General features: G+C 44.9%; 1 protein-coding gene across 1 annotated transcript in view; it reads right to left on the reverse strand.

Moving 5' to 3' along the window:
* Positions 1-1307: 1307 nt before the first annotated feature.
* Positions 1308-16626, reverse strand: part of Kcnmb4 (potassium calcium-activated channel subfamily M regulatory beta subunit 4) — a 56282-nt gene continuing 40963 nt past the window's right edge. The window contains exon 3 of the mRNA XM_006988982.4: positions 1308-1850. Within this exon, the coding sequence (XP_006989044.1) occupies positions 1682-1850 (169 nt within the window). The 3' untranslated portion in view covers positions 1308-1681. The remainder of the gene's footprint in view (positions 1851-16626) is intronic.

The following is a 16626-nucleotide window of genomic DNA, read 5'->3' on the forward strand; positions in this document are numbered from 1 at the left end:
GAAACCTGGAACACCTGAATTAGAAAAAAAAAAAAATGACTGTATTCTTCCAACGTTCTTCCAGAGCACTAGGGTACTCTTGATAGCTTCCACTCTGAAGTCAAGAAGACAGTGATGTGTGGACCACACGTGAGGGAGTCATCACTCACTCAAGTGTTCAATCCCCCGAGGAGATAACCAAGGTGAGCCTGTCCTTAAGTTCCAATGTTATTCTAAGGGCAACGTGTCTGCAGAGTGAGAAGAAAGCCAAGGCCAACACCATGCTGTCAGCCGTTCCTCCACTGAAAATGTGCATCTCATCTGAATGAAGGCCTGATTCTGGATGGCCAATAGGGTGGGTCTGATATCAGCTGCGACTCGTGGTTGGTGTTTGGAATTCAAGTCTAGGAACAGATGCAAAGGTGACGGTTTCTGATGCATTAAAAAAAAAAAATGAGACAGGGTGTCACCATGTACCTCTGGCTGTCGTGGAACTCACCGTGTAGACCAGGCTGGCCTTGAACACAGAGAGGGCCACCTGTGCCACCCATGGCTGGCCAGGATGCACTTTTGAAGGTACTGAAAGCCCAGCAGCAGTGGCGGGGAGCCAGGATGCCTCCACAGCTCTCTCTGAACAAACTGAACAACTGCAGTCATCACCTCGCTTGGACACTAGAACATCAGGGCAAGGAATATGAAATGCTCGAACTGACTTCGTTTTCAGTCCTAACAGGAAAAAGAAAAACTGGGGCGGGGGGGGGGGGAACAGCGTTCAACTATAAACTGAAGAGTGTTTCATGTCATGTATGTTCTACTGCACAGAAATAAAAATCTGCCAAAAAGGAAAATAAAAAAATGAAGAAGGCTGGGACTCTGGCTCAGTGGTCCAGGGGTTGTCTAGCATGTGCAATGCCTCTGTCTTGATGCCTAGCACTTCAAATAAATGAATAAATAAATAGCATGAACAGATGAATAAGAATTGTGTCCCCAGAGCTTAGACAGGCCTTCTTCAGAATCAGGTCTCTCTCTCACAGAGTCATCTGGCCAGAAATAGTAATAGCCACGCAAAGGCAGGCAGTGGAGGATGTTTTGTTGGTCTTCAAAGGAAAAACAAAAACAAAACCAGAGTGGCCAGAGGCCGAGTCACCACTGTAGCATTACTTTTTTCAAGTAGGAGTCAAGATACTATTTTCTAGTGGAAACGGGCGGTGATATCTTCACCTGCAGGTTTGAATGCTAAGTTAAATCTAGCAGAGTCAAGTGAAAACCCTGAGGCCCCTTTAAATACCCTGGTGATCTAAGCATAAAAAAGAAAATAGAAAAGAGCACAGAGAGCACTGTATTTTAATATCTGTAAGTAGCAGAAATCATAATGGTTTGTATACTACACTATACAAATAAGATACGGTTACTTTTCCAAAGAAAACCAACTTCTCAGAGGGTTTTCCCAACAGTTAGTCACTCCGTATAGCTAAGAAGAGCTTGACCCGTTAGCCATTGCTACAGCCCGCGGAAGGCAGGCGATGAGTTCCCGAGTCTTCCATCCGTGCCTGTTTCTGATGCCACTGAAGAAGGGGCCTCGTGGAGGCCTGCTGTGGCCCCTTCCATCTCCTGCGCCACCAAATGTGGGCTCTGCAGGGCAGGCGAGTGCTGCTGACAGGGCAGCCTCTGCGCTTGGCTTCCCCACAATCCTCCTCCAGCATTAGGAGAACTTGCGCTTCTTCATGGCTTCTGCCTTGACCGCCAGGCTCTTGGCACAGATGGTCAGGACCACAATGAGAACGCCCACCACGAACGTCACCACTGGCCAGAGGAAGCAGTGCAGCAGGACAATCTCATCGTGCGTGCGGTGTAGGAGAACGTCCTCTGGTCTGCGAGAGAGTGGAGGAGACGGGGAGGAAAAGCAGTCAGACTCTCATTACAGCATCAAACACTCCACAACCTGCATACAAACTCGCTTTCCAGCCCAAGGGGATAATCAACCCTTGAAAAGTGAAGACTCTGATTAGAGACACCATACTTTCTGCTTCAAACCCATTTCCGAAAGCTGTGAGCTCTCAAATCAAGCAATTGGGGCAAATTTGCATATCACTTATTATATCGTTTGCAGGCTGCAAAAATGTCAAAGGTAGAGCATCACTTGGCTATCATTTTCCTCCACCCTAAATTGCTTCCTTTTTCTTCTTTTCTTAACCTCACTGGCCAATGAGTATAGATGAGGCTAAATGTCATTGATGGATGGGTATTCTTCAACAAACCTAAACTCCATCTTGGAATTTAGATGGATTCCAAGTGATTTTAATTTGGGAGGCGGAGGGATTTCATGCTGTTGTTCAAGTTAGGGTAACAGAACATATATAGCCCACAGGCAAGCCTAACCTGTAGTGTTGGCCACATGCATCCCAAGATTACCATGAATGCAGACCAACACACTGAAATACCACTACATCACATCACAGCAGCAAAGGCCGGTACCCCTAGTAGTTCTTAGGTCAACTGAGCTTTGCTATATGAACCAAAGTTTTTTTTTAATTAATAAAACCTTTATAAACAAAATAAAACAATAAGCAGGCAACGGATGAACTGAACGCATCATCTATGTTTCTATACGAAACTGATCATCCATTGGAGCCACTGCCCGCTCTCTTAGCAGATCTTGCAAAGCAGCAGTAATAGATTTCTCTCTTGTCAGTGTGAATATTGTTTCAATTCCTACATTTGTCTCTGGTAGAAAGCAAAGATAAGATAACCTCCACAAACCATGCTCGCCCACCCCTTGGCAATTAGGCAGATGTCTGGGAGTTCAGTTTTCATACAAGAGGATTGTATTTTATGAAATATTTGCATTTCATTCACAGGAAGGCTTGCTCTGTTACCCCACTACTGTAGGATATATACTTATACTTCCTCCAGAAAAGAATAAAAATGTTGCAAAATACATTGTCCCACTATCCCCAACAACATCAAAGGCCCCAGAGCCCAAGGGCAGTTCCTTTAACAGGGAAGTGTACTCCTGGGAGCTTTCATTAGTATTAGCAGCTTTCATTATTTCCCAGAAGGCTGATAAAGGACACTGGGTATTTCTCTTTTCTGTATAGTGAAGTTGCCATACAGCATCAGCAAAAACAGCTGTGCAGGATGGATTTGAAATGACTGAAAATCCTTGTGCTTTTCTTCTTGGGTGCATAATTTCAATTTTTGCACATAAAGTGAGATCCTACTTGGCATTTCAATGAAAATTTATATTAAGTGAATGCAGAATCACTGCAGCAACGAGGCCAATTACTCTTAATGCAACCCATGGTCTTCAAGACCTGGGCTGCCATTCATTTAAGTTCAATTATTTTTTTTTTCTGCTGTAAGATGCAACAGGACTGTGACTTTGTGGTCTGTCATTCTACGTGCTTTTGTTATTAAATAACTTGCTGCTGCTGCTGCTGCTGCTGCTGCTGCTGCTGCTGCTGCTGCTGCTGCTGAAGAACTTGATTGTGTTGCAGCCTTATTATCTTCGTCATCTCTAAAGAAACTTTATGACTAAGTCTGAAGGAGTAGAGGCCAAGGCCCCCACATAGCTGAGGCACAAGACAGAGTCACTTTTAGAGCCTTTGAAGTCTTCAATGTCAACACAGCCACCGTGCTCTTCCCAGCTACAAGTGCCCACAGTGGACAGACGACCCTACCTAAGAGGTCTAACCTGTCTCCCAGGATGCTCTTTCTGGAAAACACTATTCTATGCCTTTAAAACTATTGATACAAAGAGGAGTTCTAGCCAGGTGGAGGTGGCACATGACTTTAATCCCAGCACTTGGGAGACAGAAGCAGATGGATCTCTGTGAGTTTGAGACCAACCTGGTCTACAGAGCAAGATCCAGGACAGTCAGGGTTACACAGTAAAATCCTGTCTTGAAAAAAAAAAAAACAAACAAAAAACAACAACAACCAAAAAGAGGAGTTTTAGATTCGTCATCAAAAGGGTCAGATAAACAGCAATGAAAAAACTTGATACCAATGAAAAAAAAAGAAAAGGAGAAGAAAGGTGATCTAGATTTCTATTTCTATAGTAACTGCATGTGTAATTTGCGTAAGTAATGTGCTTTGGTAACTAATTTTCTGGTAAGATGCTTCGTGTAGATCTTCTTTGGTATTCTTCCTCCAGTCATTATTCAGGATATTACTGAATGCCTTTATCATAATATTGAACAAATAGCCAGTGAAACAGATCCTACAAGGGATGCCGGAACTGCCATACATACCATACGTACCACCTGATACACAGTTTGAAGAATGTGTGTTGGATAAAATGTGAAGGAAACAGGCAGGAGAGAAGGAAGCAACCGGAAATTGGTGGATCCGGAAGCTTGTCTTCCTCAGAAACTCTCTAGAGTTCTATCTCCTTGTTCCTGGGGAATACTTAGCGTTTTAAAGCTTTAAGCGACAAAATAAAATGACTCATTTGAGCTGAATTTGAACTGCTTCAACAAATCCTTTTTTAGAGGTAGAAAAAAAATTACCATACACATTTCCTTAAAAACCATGCATGTTGCCGGGCGGTGGTGGCGCACGCCTTTAATCCCAGCACTCGGGAGGCAGAGCCAGGTGGATCTCTGTGAGTTCGAGGCCAGCCTGGGCTACCAAGTGAGTTCCAGGAGAGGCACAAAGCTACACAGAGAAACCCTGTCTCGAAAAACCAAAAAAAAAAAAAAAAAAAAAAAAAAAACCATGCATGTCTGTTTCTACTTCAGACAGCTCTAAGATGCCCCACAATCTCCTCAGATAGGAAAAACTCATTTCTCAGGTCACTAGTCACTTGGTTATGATTCACTGAGATCACTTTTAAATTGCTTCCTCTAGCCTAAGTTTCTCTCATTTCAACTGGGTTCATAGTATTGTAATTGAAGGTACTCCCCTGCTTCAGTTATTTATTTCCTCTGGATTCGTGGGCCAAAAACTATTTGGCTTAGAATTCACTTTTTCACATGGTTATAAGGTAGAAATAAAGAGGACCGTAGACAAAAAAAGCCAGACATGATTACTCTGTACCTGAGGGTCCTTTTGGAAGATGTGGGAATTATAATGGGAACTGAGTGAGATAGGTTCTTCATCCTAAAAGAATAAACATAATGGGTGACCTTGGGGAAGGCCTGAGTGTAGCTTTGAAGGACACTGTGATAATAGTGACACTTTTGTTGGCTGTTTTCTTACATTTAGTGTTTACTAAGCACATGCCACCTGTCGGGTACTACGGCAGGACATCCTCAAAGCAACTGTGTTAGAAACATTTTAAAAGGAGCAACGGAAGGCATTAGTTGGTTTGAGCTCACACAATTTAAAGTGAGGGCATAATAATTTGAAAGCATATCTGTGTGATTTTTTTTTTTAAAGATCTGTGTTACTTTTTTACCTTGAAGGCAGCTTTAGATTCAAGTGGTACTTGTTTCCATCCCCTATTCAGTTCTCTCAGAATCTGAAGTTGTGGGGCCCAGAAGTCTTGTAGAAACTCTGGGGTAATTCTATTTATCCTTGTGCAAGAAGCATGAGGTAGAGATCTAATCACGAAAGAACGCAGAATGTTCCAGAGTTAGCACTTCTCAGACTATCCCACGCTAACTGAGACTTAGGTCCAGGTGACTTTCTCAGCTTCCACAGGATTCGATGGAGCAGGTGTACTGCTTTCTGAGTGCTTTACTATGTACCCTCACAGGAAAAGACAGAGATCCAGGACAGGGCAGACATGTACGGGGCAGGGCCAGAGGCTAAGGGTTGGAAATACAGACTATGGAGTGGAATTTGCCATGGGAGGCCCTCAGTTCTCCTGTGAGAACCAAGAAGGATGCCTCCTAGGCCAGCCCCAATTCCAATCAAATGAGATAAAACCACAGAGATTTGGGACACATCCTCTTAAATACAGAAAAACTATTCCCTCTGACTTTGTCTCATCAACTAGGAAAACTTACAGCCCACAGTACTTGTTCTGTTGGCCAGAAGGGGGTGGGGTAGGGGGGAGATAGTGATTTTAAATAAATAAATAAATAAATAAATAAGAAATCTCTTCAATTTAATCTGTTCTTATCAAATCTCAATGGGGAGTCGGGAGACGTCTCAGTTGGGAAAGTGCCCCATGTGTAATAATGAGGGTCTCATCCATGTCCCCAGCACCTGCGTAAAAGCTGAACTTAGCTGTGTACATCTCTAGGGTGGAGATAAGTGGATCCCTGGGGCTCATCAGGCAGCCAATCTAGTCAATCAGTGAGCTCTGGGTTCGGTTAGAGATGCTGTCTCAAAAGATAAGACAGCCCTGCATGATGCACGCCTTTAATCCCAGCCTTCCAGAGGCAGAATGGGGGCCATCTCTGTGAGTCTGAGGCCAGTCACAACCTCACGAGTTTCAGAGGCAGAAATAAGATAAGGTAACTAGCAAGAGTGAAAGACACCTGACATCCACCTCTGGCCTCCATACGCACATACACACATGCGCACATGCACTCACGTGCACAAATACTACACGCATACCATAGGTTGAATATCATCATCATTGACGAATATGGTATTATGGAAACTGTACCAACCAAGAGGCAAGATGACCCACTTAAAAGAGCTTTCTCTGCGATATCCTACAGATACAGAGGAACAGAGGCCCCTCTAGATCACCAGAAGTCCTTTACAATTGGTTGAGCATAGGATTTTTCTCATCATGGAAGCAGCTACAACATTAAGGTTTTGACCCATTTTAGCAGGGCAATAAGTCACCCTTCTGCTAGACACACTCCTCTTGCCTTGCCTTTTCAGTCTTGTGTATTTGGAGCTGATCTTAATAAACCCCCTCACCCCACCCCACCCTTCGGCACTGGGTCCTGAACGTATGGCCCTGCGATACCATGTGCACACTCCACTCTTGAACGGTAGGCATTGCCAACCCCAGTCCTCTCAAGCTGTGGGAGACGTACAATGTTTACATATTACGTTTATTATTATACACCACCAAGCCTTACTCATAGCATATCGTATCATTAGAGACATTTCCACACTTTGGGGGAAAATTTTAAAGTCTAAACGTTTCGTCATGACTTTGATCAAAACAGTTCCACAAGCATGACGTAACGTAAGCCCCACATGCCAGGGCCCTGATGTGGTTACATGACCAAAGAACACGAAAACAAAACAAAACAAAACAAAACAAAAACAAAAACAAAAAAACAAAAACAAAACACCAAAACAAAATAAAGCCCATATATTTATATACATATATGTGTGTGTGCATATATATGTGTATGTATATATATATTATATATATATATGTATGAGGATTCCATAACTTGAGCCCTTCTGAACAGGTACAATCTAGGCCTGCTTTAAATCTTATTTATTATTTATAACATGACCTAGTTTCAAAAAAAACCTGAAATGGATGATACAAACAGAAGATGTGAATGAAATAAAATCCTTAATCTGACAGTAACAGAACAAGAGCGATACGATTAGAATGGGGAAAATAACGCCTTCTCCAAGAAAAGCCACCGTGTTTAAATTAAACTCATCTCTGAGCCTCCTGGGACTCAAGGGTGCTGAGGACAGACAGGCTAGCCACCCAGCTGCTACTCCATAAGAAAAGGAAACAAGAGACTCTGGTGTTTTGTTAGGACTGACCTAAAAGAAGAAGTATTTTTGTGTGTCCATTCACCTAAATGAGCAAATGCGCTGCGTTTTGAAGGGCCGGGATCACAGTTTCTCAAAGCTAATGCTGAAATCACTGGAGGGCATCTTACCACACTGAGTCCAAAGTCTCAGACCTGCAGGACTGAAAAGCGTTGCAGTGTATGGTGTATCACACCTGAGAACGAACTGAGTGAAACAGTGTTTTCACAATACTGGATCAGCGTCAGCCTGGCTGCTGACTTTGGCTGCTCCGGACTGAAACCCTAAAGCTGGAGCATGGGTACTCTGTGCCCTTGCCCTGGAGGTAACAAAATGAAAAGCCACCAGGAAAGCTACTTATGTGTTCTTTGACAGCTTAACTTTGTGTGTGTGTGTGTGTGTGTGTGTGTGTGTGTGTGTGTGTGTGTGTGTGTTGAGGAGGGTTTGGTCAGTCTTAGAAAGTTTTCTACATAGGTCTTAAATGTGTGAACAAGTATTTAAATGAAATACAACCCGTGGGCCTAAGGACCTGAGTTTGATCCTTAGCATCCATGGAAAAAGTTCTGGCCATGGTGACTTGCATTTGTAATCCCAGCACAAGGGAGGCCCAAACAGGCAGATTCCAGGGGTTCGCTGGTCAGCCAGCCCAGTCTATGGGTAAGCTACAGGCCAATGAGAGAGCTGTCTCAAGGAAAAAAGCAAAAAGATCGATGGCTACTGAAGAAGGCTACCTGAGGTCGTCCTTTGACCCCCACACATAACACACATGAGCACATGCACACACCCTTGACCTCCACACATAACACACATGAGCACGTGTGCACACACGCACAGCTTTATTGTGGTTCGGTGTGAGGAACGTGGAACCCTGGAGGTGGTAGAAAGTTAGCTTAAGTTGAAGACATTTGAAGCTAAACAGACAAGACAAATTCCTTCTAGAAATTTCCCTCAACTGCATAATTACATAACTTCTGGGATATGAGGCTACCATACTTTCTTCTCTGAGAGTCCCAGTCTTTACAGAGGATCACTCACTCTTGAAGAGGCAAATATTATCACAAACTTCCCCTCCTAAAAAGCCAATCTGTCCATCCCTGGAGCCTTTTCTCTGCCACCAGTAAGTATTCATGCCCCAAAATCTAACCACTTCTTTTATTTGAGGCCCTATGCACAAAACATTTAACAACTACATCAAAGTACTTGAGATCATTCATTCACAAAGATCATTCATTCACAGAGAAAAAAGGTTCGTTTGGGCCTGTGGTGAGGCGTGAGGCGCCACAGCATGTTGGCAGCACATAGCAGAACAACCACTCTCTTCATCAACAGGAAATGGAGGGAGAGACAGATGAAGGTCCCACAATCCTCTTCTACACCATGGCTTCAGTGACCTAAAGACCATCTTGTTGTGGAATATTATTTTGACTAGGCAAAGATGTGTTACATTTGTCTATGCTGCGGAATATGACTTTAACTATGTGAAGAAGGTGTGTTACATTTGTTTCTGCTGCCTTTGTTTAATTATGTGAAGATGTGTTCCTGTTTCACCTTGCCTGCCTAAGGCACCTGATTGGTCTAATAAAGAGCCGAATGGCCAATCGCTAGGCAGGAGACAGCTAGGCGGGGCTGGCAGGTAGAGAGAATAAATAGGAGGAGGAACCTAGGTTAGAGAGAAGAGAATGAAGGAGAAAGAGAGGAACATGCTCGGGGCCAGAAGCCAGGCAGCCACCAGCTAGCATGGAGACATCAGGAAAGTAAGACATACAGAAAGAAATAAAGGAAAAAGGAAAGCCCCGAGGCAAAATGGAGATAAACAGATTAAAATAAGAGCTAAACTAAGGCCAAGCATTCAAAATTAATAATAAGTCTCCATGTCATGATTCGGGAGCTGGTTAATGGCCCAAAAAAGAAATCCTGGTACACTGTCTGATAGGTTCCACCCTTAAAAAGTAACAATACCTTCCCATACAGGAGCCACATGGGTCATTGAGAACCCAAACAATAGCAGATGTTAGTGAATATTTTGGCTTTTAGCAATACCATACATAGTCTGTGGCCCTTCTGGAAGGAGAATGGATTAAAATGTACTCCCTGGAAATGTCAGATTTGATCTATTGATTGATAATTAAAAAATAATCTTTGAAGTTTTTTTTTTCTATGAAAAGATACTAAAGATTGGCCAATAGAAATGCCGGGCGCCAGAGGTACATGGCTTAGCTGTAGAGTACATACTTAAGATGCACAAGACCGTGGGTTTGAATTCTAGCAAATAAGAAAGAAGTTGAATTTGATTTTGGCATAACCAAACCATTCTTGTTGAGAGTAATTAGCTGATATGCCTAGCTGCTGGGGAGTAATCATACAACCTTGCCAAGAAGATAGAAGAAGTGTGCTTGTCTTCCCATGCAGCTGCAGGACAGCCCAGCAGTGAGGAGAGAGAGACAAGCCACTCGGGTCCTTTACAGTGACTGCTCTTGACATGGAGCTTCTCTACTGTGGGGACACACTTGGAACCCCAGAGTAGTATAAAGTTAGCTTAAGCTGGAGACATTTGAGACTAAACAGACGAGACAAACTCCTTCTAGAAATTTCCCTCATCTGCATAACCACGCAACTTCTGGGAGACGAGACTACCATATTTTTTTTTCTCTGAGAGTCCCAGTCTTCACAGAAGATCACTCATGATTGCAGAGGCAAACATTATAACAAACATCCCCTCCTAAAAGCCAATCTGTCCATCGCTGGAGCCTTTTCTTTGTCTCTGCCCCCCCAACTAAGTATGCAAGCCCCAAATCTAACCACTTCTTTTATTTGAAGCCCTACCCATAAAACATATTCAGTAACACTTATCAAGTGTGTTTGCACTTTCCCCTGTAATGGATTATTTGTCAATTTCATTCCGGTCCCCAGCCAGTAAATCTGAAGGAGTAGAGGGCTTTTCTTCCCCTACACCATTACGAGCTCATTTTGACTCATACAAGTTTCAGCAATGATGCTATAGTAAGGACTTTAAGAAGCCTGGATGGTAGTTATCTCTGGAGTGTGGTTTTGCTCCAGAGGGTTCCTATCTAGGGACAACATGCTCACCACACATCCATAAACGTTAGTCACATCCTCCTGTCATCCTCTTACCGTCTTTCCCAGGCTGACCAAGAGCGGCAATATGTAATGCATGAGGGTAGCCTACCCTTTGTGGAAAAAGTTTAAGTCAAATCCACATCTACAGAGTGTGCAGAGAAAAAAAAAATTGCACTTGACTGTGGTGGGAGAAGTAGGAAAGTGGCAGGTGTGTTATTTTGGACCATAAAGAGTTGAATTAATTATAAGGCGGAGAGCGCGTAATTAGGTGCATGCCGCAGGAAAGACCTGAACAATCTGCACATGCAGGGCAGTGTTTCAGAACACGCACCTGACTTAGACAAACCTGATCCTGAGGTAAACCTTTAATCTGTTCTTCACATCTTAGTTTTCTCATCTGTAAAGTGTGTGTTCATTACTTTTCTTGTTGTTGTGATTAAAAAAAAAAATCAGTATAAGGAAGACTGGAAGGATTCATTTTGCCTCGTAGTTTAGGAGACATAGTTCGTCACGGTGGGGAAGACATTGGTGCCAGCTGATCATATTGTGTCCTATTCAGGAAACAGAGCACAGACAGTCGAGGCAGGCTGGGAAACCCACTTCTTCTATTGTGACTCCGACTCCACCTCCTCAACATTCTACAACCTTCCAAAACAGTGACATCAGTTGGAAAGCGAGTGTTCAAACACATGAGTGTGTGTGTGTATGTGGGGGGGGGGGGGCGTTTCCTATTCAAACCACAACAGTGGGATCATAAAAATCTGCCTTGCTCCTGAGAACGAAATGAGATACAGAAGAGAGGAGCTTCAGTAGCTTCCTGATGTGGGAGCACGTAAGAAGAGATAGTAGTGAGAATAATTGCCATCACTCGGTTAAAAACTGATTCTGGAACGGTGGCGGTACTGTCTTCTCCGGGTATCTTTGTCACCTGGGTATTGTAAGGAGGTAGTCACAGGCAGTCCTTGTGGTCACATTAAAATTCCTTCTGGCACAGAGGCCTTTGTTGCTTCTCATCAAATCCCCTGAGTCACGAACAGTGAGCATTCCATCCTGCGTGGCAGGCTGACGGGGACAGAGGGAGACACACAGGACAGGCTTCACAAGCAAATGACGTCTTCCCATTCGACCACACATGTGACAGGCAGAGGCAAGAAGAAAGCCCTTACCCACATCAGAGCCTCCATGAGGAACATAAACAGAGGTTCTGCACCAAACTCATCCCACCAACATCATTGAACAGAGCTAGATTACGCTGAGGACAGTCCCCAGCTACAGACGTGGCCCGCATCAGTGACCGTCTCAACGGGTTTCCTGAGACACCCACAGCTCTGGGCTCCCACACTGACATGCATCCTTTGGTTCTATTCATGCTAAGGTGCCTGCTGTTTTTTGTTTTTTTTTTTTACATACCCTGTCTGTCTTCTCAACCTGACTCTGGAAGCGCTGGCATGAGACACTTGTTATGTGTAACCCCTGGCTGTGAAAGCTCCTGGCTTCTCCAGGGGGAGGGCAGGGAGGAAGCAGGCATCACTGTCAAGATTTGCAAGCAGAAAGTATGAACTTTTGACTTAAAAAAAAAAAATAACACTAGTTCTCATCTCTCTGCTTTCTCCCTGCAGATGTAATGCGGCCCGCTGCCTCTGGCTCCTGCCAAGCAGTCACAGACACTCATCACCAAGGCTTCTCCACCTTACTGGCATGAACCCTCGAACTGTGAGCCGAAATAAAGCCTCCCTCCTCTAAGTTGCTTTCCCCACCCCCACCCCTCCGGTGTTTTCTCATGGCAACAACAAGAAAGTAACAATGTCTTCTAGGTCCCTCCAACATTGCAACCGGGAGTTTAGTGTTCCAGTCCGACTCTTTCCAGTGCAGGGGCTCACACCAGCAGAGTGACTGACTGCACACGTAGAAGGAGACCGTGTTTTTTGGAAGATCACTCTAAAGCAGCCACATTTTCTGTCATCTCCCTGAGCTGAATCATGCTCTCAGCCCTCGCTCCAAGGCGAAGAGGACACGGAATCATCATCGCAGATCGCACACTTGCCACGTGGGTGTGAGAAACCGTTTCCAGGGAGAGGATGACAAACACCACCCAGGAACCCAAAATAAGCGCACCCGAGCGAGCAGGGATTCCATTGGGTGCCCGGGAGGCTGGCAGGAGCTTCAGTGTTTTTGGTTCTCAAGGAAATAAGCAGGGTAAGGAATCCCCTCCAATGTCACTGTTATCACCTTCCTGTCTGAACACAACAGGGCATACTGCACGCAGTGGAAGGATGGCATTTGAAAGGAGGTCAAGAAACATTCTCTCCCCGCCCCCCCTGCCCCCGCCTGCCACGCCGATTCCTGAGAGAAAAAAATCAAGATGGTGAGGGCTTCTAAAGTAGTGAGAAGCAAAATGGGGGTAGAACCATGCAGTCTCAGCCACACTCGGGGAGTGGGGAAGGGCGGGGAGAGGGGGGTCCCCACAAAGCGATGGACTCAGCAACAATGGCTCAACTAACTCCCCTTGGATGGTCTCCCTGGGGTTCCCGGACCTAGAAGAGCAGTGCATTCTGCTCAGCTCAAGATGTGAGCCGAACACACGTTGGTGGGGATGGCCGAGGGCTTCAAAGAACGGAGTGCAAACCCACGAACTGCAGCTGAGCAAACCTGGAGTGGGGTGCGGGGAGGAAGCGAGATCCCAGACTGGCGGGGGATCTTCTCAAAGGCCACATATATTTGTTCGAAGCTGCAAATGCCATAGCTCCGTCTGCCTAAACAGTCACGCGTATTTGCTTGTGTTTTCTACAGACGGTGCCAACTATTTTCAGATAATTTCCCAAACAAATGATCATATTTCCTCTTTGGCTTTTCCTCTCTGCCTTTTTGCTTTTTATGAGTGGGTACGCGGATGTATGTTCATGCACGCACGCACACGCGCAAGCGTGTGTGTGTGTGTGTGTGTGTGTGTGTGTGTGTGTGTGTGTCAGAAGTCAGGGGTCATTCCTTGGGTACTATCCCCATTTTTTTTTCTGAGACAAGGCAAGGTGTGTGTGTGTGTGTGTGTGTGTGTGTGTGTGTGTGTGTGTGTGTGTGTGTCAGAAGTCAACCTCAGGGGTCATTCCTTGGGTACTATCCCCATTTTTTTTTTTTTTTTTTTTGGTGACAAGATGTGCTGGACAGTTTTATGTCAACACGACACACACAAGCTAAAGCCATCTGAAAGGAGGGAATCTCAATTAAGAAAATGCCGCCGTAAGATCAGGCTGTGGGCAAGCCTGTAGGACCCTTCCTTAACCAGTGATTGATGAGGCAGGGCCCAACCCATCAAGGGTGGTGCCATCCCTGGGCAGGTGGTCCTGGGTTCTATAAGAAAGCAGGCTGAGCAAGCCAGTGAGCAGCACCCCTATGTGGCCTCTGCACCAGCTCCTGCCTCCAGGTCCCTGCCCTGCCTGAGTTCCTATCCTGACCTCCTTCAGTGATGAACAATAATGTGGAGGCGTAAGCCCCATAAACCCTTTCCTCCCCAAGTTGCTTTGGTCATGGTGTTTCATCACAGCGACAGTCACCCTAAGACACAGGGTCTCTTTTTGGCATGGGACTTGCCACGAAGCTGAGGGTGGCTGGTGAGTGATGCCTGTCTTTTCTGCCTTCCCAGTGTGAGGACTAAAAGCATCTGTTACCCGCACGGGGTTTCTCTCCCTAACTGACATGCCTCCTGGGAATCAAAATCAAGTACCGACTGAGCTATCTGCCCAGATCCCTCTCTATTTGTTTATAAAATCCTTGTCTAGCCCAGCTTCTCCCACTGTATAGTAGTCTCTGCTTTTCCAACTCATCCTGCTGAAGTACTCTCCCTGTGCTGGGGGACCCCCAAACCTGCTCCTCAGGGTACATCCCCATTCTGGCCTCATATGCTTCGACATGCAACCGGCATGGGATGGACACAAGAGAGGATCCCAGGCAAGCACATGGCTATCCAGACATCCCCACAGCAACTCGATCCATAATTTACTCAGCTAATCACCGTTAATGTCTGACGAGGTTAAGTCCAATTTCCTATAATTAGATGCTCAATGAAGACAACCCACTCATGTGTCCATTTCTTCACTATTATACACCTCGTATATCAGTTATACACTATTATTCTGGCAGCTGTGGGGAAAGATTTAAAAATGCGCCTTGGGTTGGAAAAGGCCAGCGGAGCATCTCTCTCTCTCTCTCTCTCTCTCTCTGCAATTTTAAATGCTTCATTTAATACACAGGTTCTCATACCTTTTAACACAGATTAATACAAATTACACATCCCTAAAAGTCATATACTCTACTGTATTTGATTTTCTCAATTTTAAAAAAATTATTATTTTTCTTTCTTTTATTATTAAGAAATTTTTTATTCCTCTTACATACCAACCACAGATCCCTGCTCTCCTCCTGCCCTCCGCCCCCCAGCCTTCTCCCCCAACCCACCGCAGATCCCCACATCCTCCAAGGCAAGACCTCCCAGGGGGAGTCAGCAGAGCCTGGTACATTCAGTTGAGTCAGGTCCAAGCCCCTCACCCTGAACCATAGGCACTGGGCTCCAAAAATCCTGCACATGCACCAGGGATGGATCCTGATCCCACTGCCAGGGGCCCCTTAAGCAAGTCAAGCTACACAACTGTCTCACCTATGCAGAGGGCCTAGTCCAGTCCTATGGAGAATTCATAGCTAGTGGTCCACCGTTCATGAGTCCCCACTAGTTTGGTTCGGTTGTCTCTGTAGATTTCCCCATCATGATCCTGATGCCCCTTGTCGCTGAGCGTCTGTAATCACAGAAGCCTGAAGGAAGGGTTACCTCCTACTACAACGCGGTCACTCTACAATGTTCCCGGTTGTTAGAAGCCTGTTTCATTAGGATGTATAGTACACCAAGCAGCTATTTTTAAATTAAATAATTAAAAGAGTACAGAGAGAGAGAGAGAGAGAGAGAGAGAGAGAGAGAGAGAGAGAGGAGAGAGAGAGAGAGAGAGAGAGAGAGAGAGAGAGAGAGAGAGAGAGAGAGAGAGAGACTTTGCTACTGCATGTAAGAAAAGAAAAACAGTCCTAGCATTTCTATCCAGGCCACCAATGACTCACGCGTCTGGACCCCTAAATTACATAGTACTGGATACATGAATTAAATAACAGTTTTACACTCAGTCTTCTTCTTGTCTGCTGTGCAATTGTGTCTCTTGGTTAAAATGCACGAAGCCGATACTAAAATGCTTCTGAATTATAAAATTGAGCTGCATTAGTTTGGAGGCTCTATTCCTACACCGTAAGTCTCTCTTTAACACGCTTCTACAAAGAAAGTGCAGTTGAGAAGCAGGCACAACAGTTAAAGCCGTGACTTGTGACTAAATAATGGCACCTGTGTGTGCTAGCAGCTTAACTTTGTCCCTGTAGCATGGGATATCCAATGCTCAATAAAACAGTATGTAAATAATTAACAACAGACTGATCATCTGAACATGGTTAAAAAAAAAAGAGTTTGAAATCCACAGAAATCGTCTATGCAGTGAACAGTGTGAACAGTGTATGTATTCCTAGTGAGATCCGTTTTCTTTTCGTTTGCTATCTGATCGTTAATATTCCAGACCAATATACTTTGTTCGTTCGTTTGTTTGTTTGTTTGTTTTGAGACAGGGTTTCTCTGTGTAGTTTTGGTGCCTGTCCCGGAACTCGCTCTGTAGACCAGGCTGGCCTCGAACTCACAGAGATCCACCTGGCTCTGCCTCCCGAGTGCTGGGATTAAAGGCGGGCGCCGCCACCGCCCGGCTATTCTTTGCCCATAGTCGTGCAAGGGCAATCGCAGGAAGCCTTAATGCTGTACATAACCCAAGACAGACATGCAACCTTTCCTTGTCATAGGCCTCAAAAATCTAAAGCACAGTCTCTAGACATTTACTTGGGCGTTTAAAAAGACTTTCTTGGGAT

This window comes from Peromyscus maniculatus, chromosome 18 (genome assembly GCF_049852395.1).
Source record: "Peromyscus maniculatus bairdii isolate BWxNUB_F1_BW_parent chromosome 18, HU_Pman_BW_mat_3.1, whole genome shotgun sequence".
In the NCBI taxonomy this organism is placed as follows: Eukaryota; Metazoa; Chordata; class Mammalia; order Rodentia; family Cricetidae; genus Peromyscus; species Peromyscus maniculatus.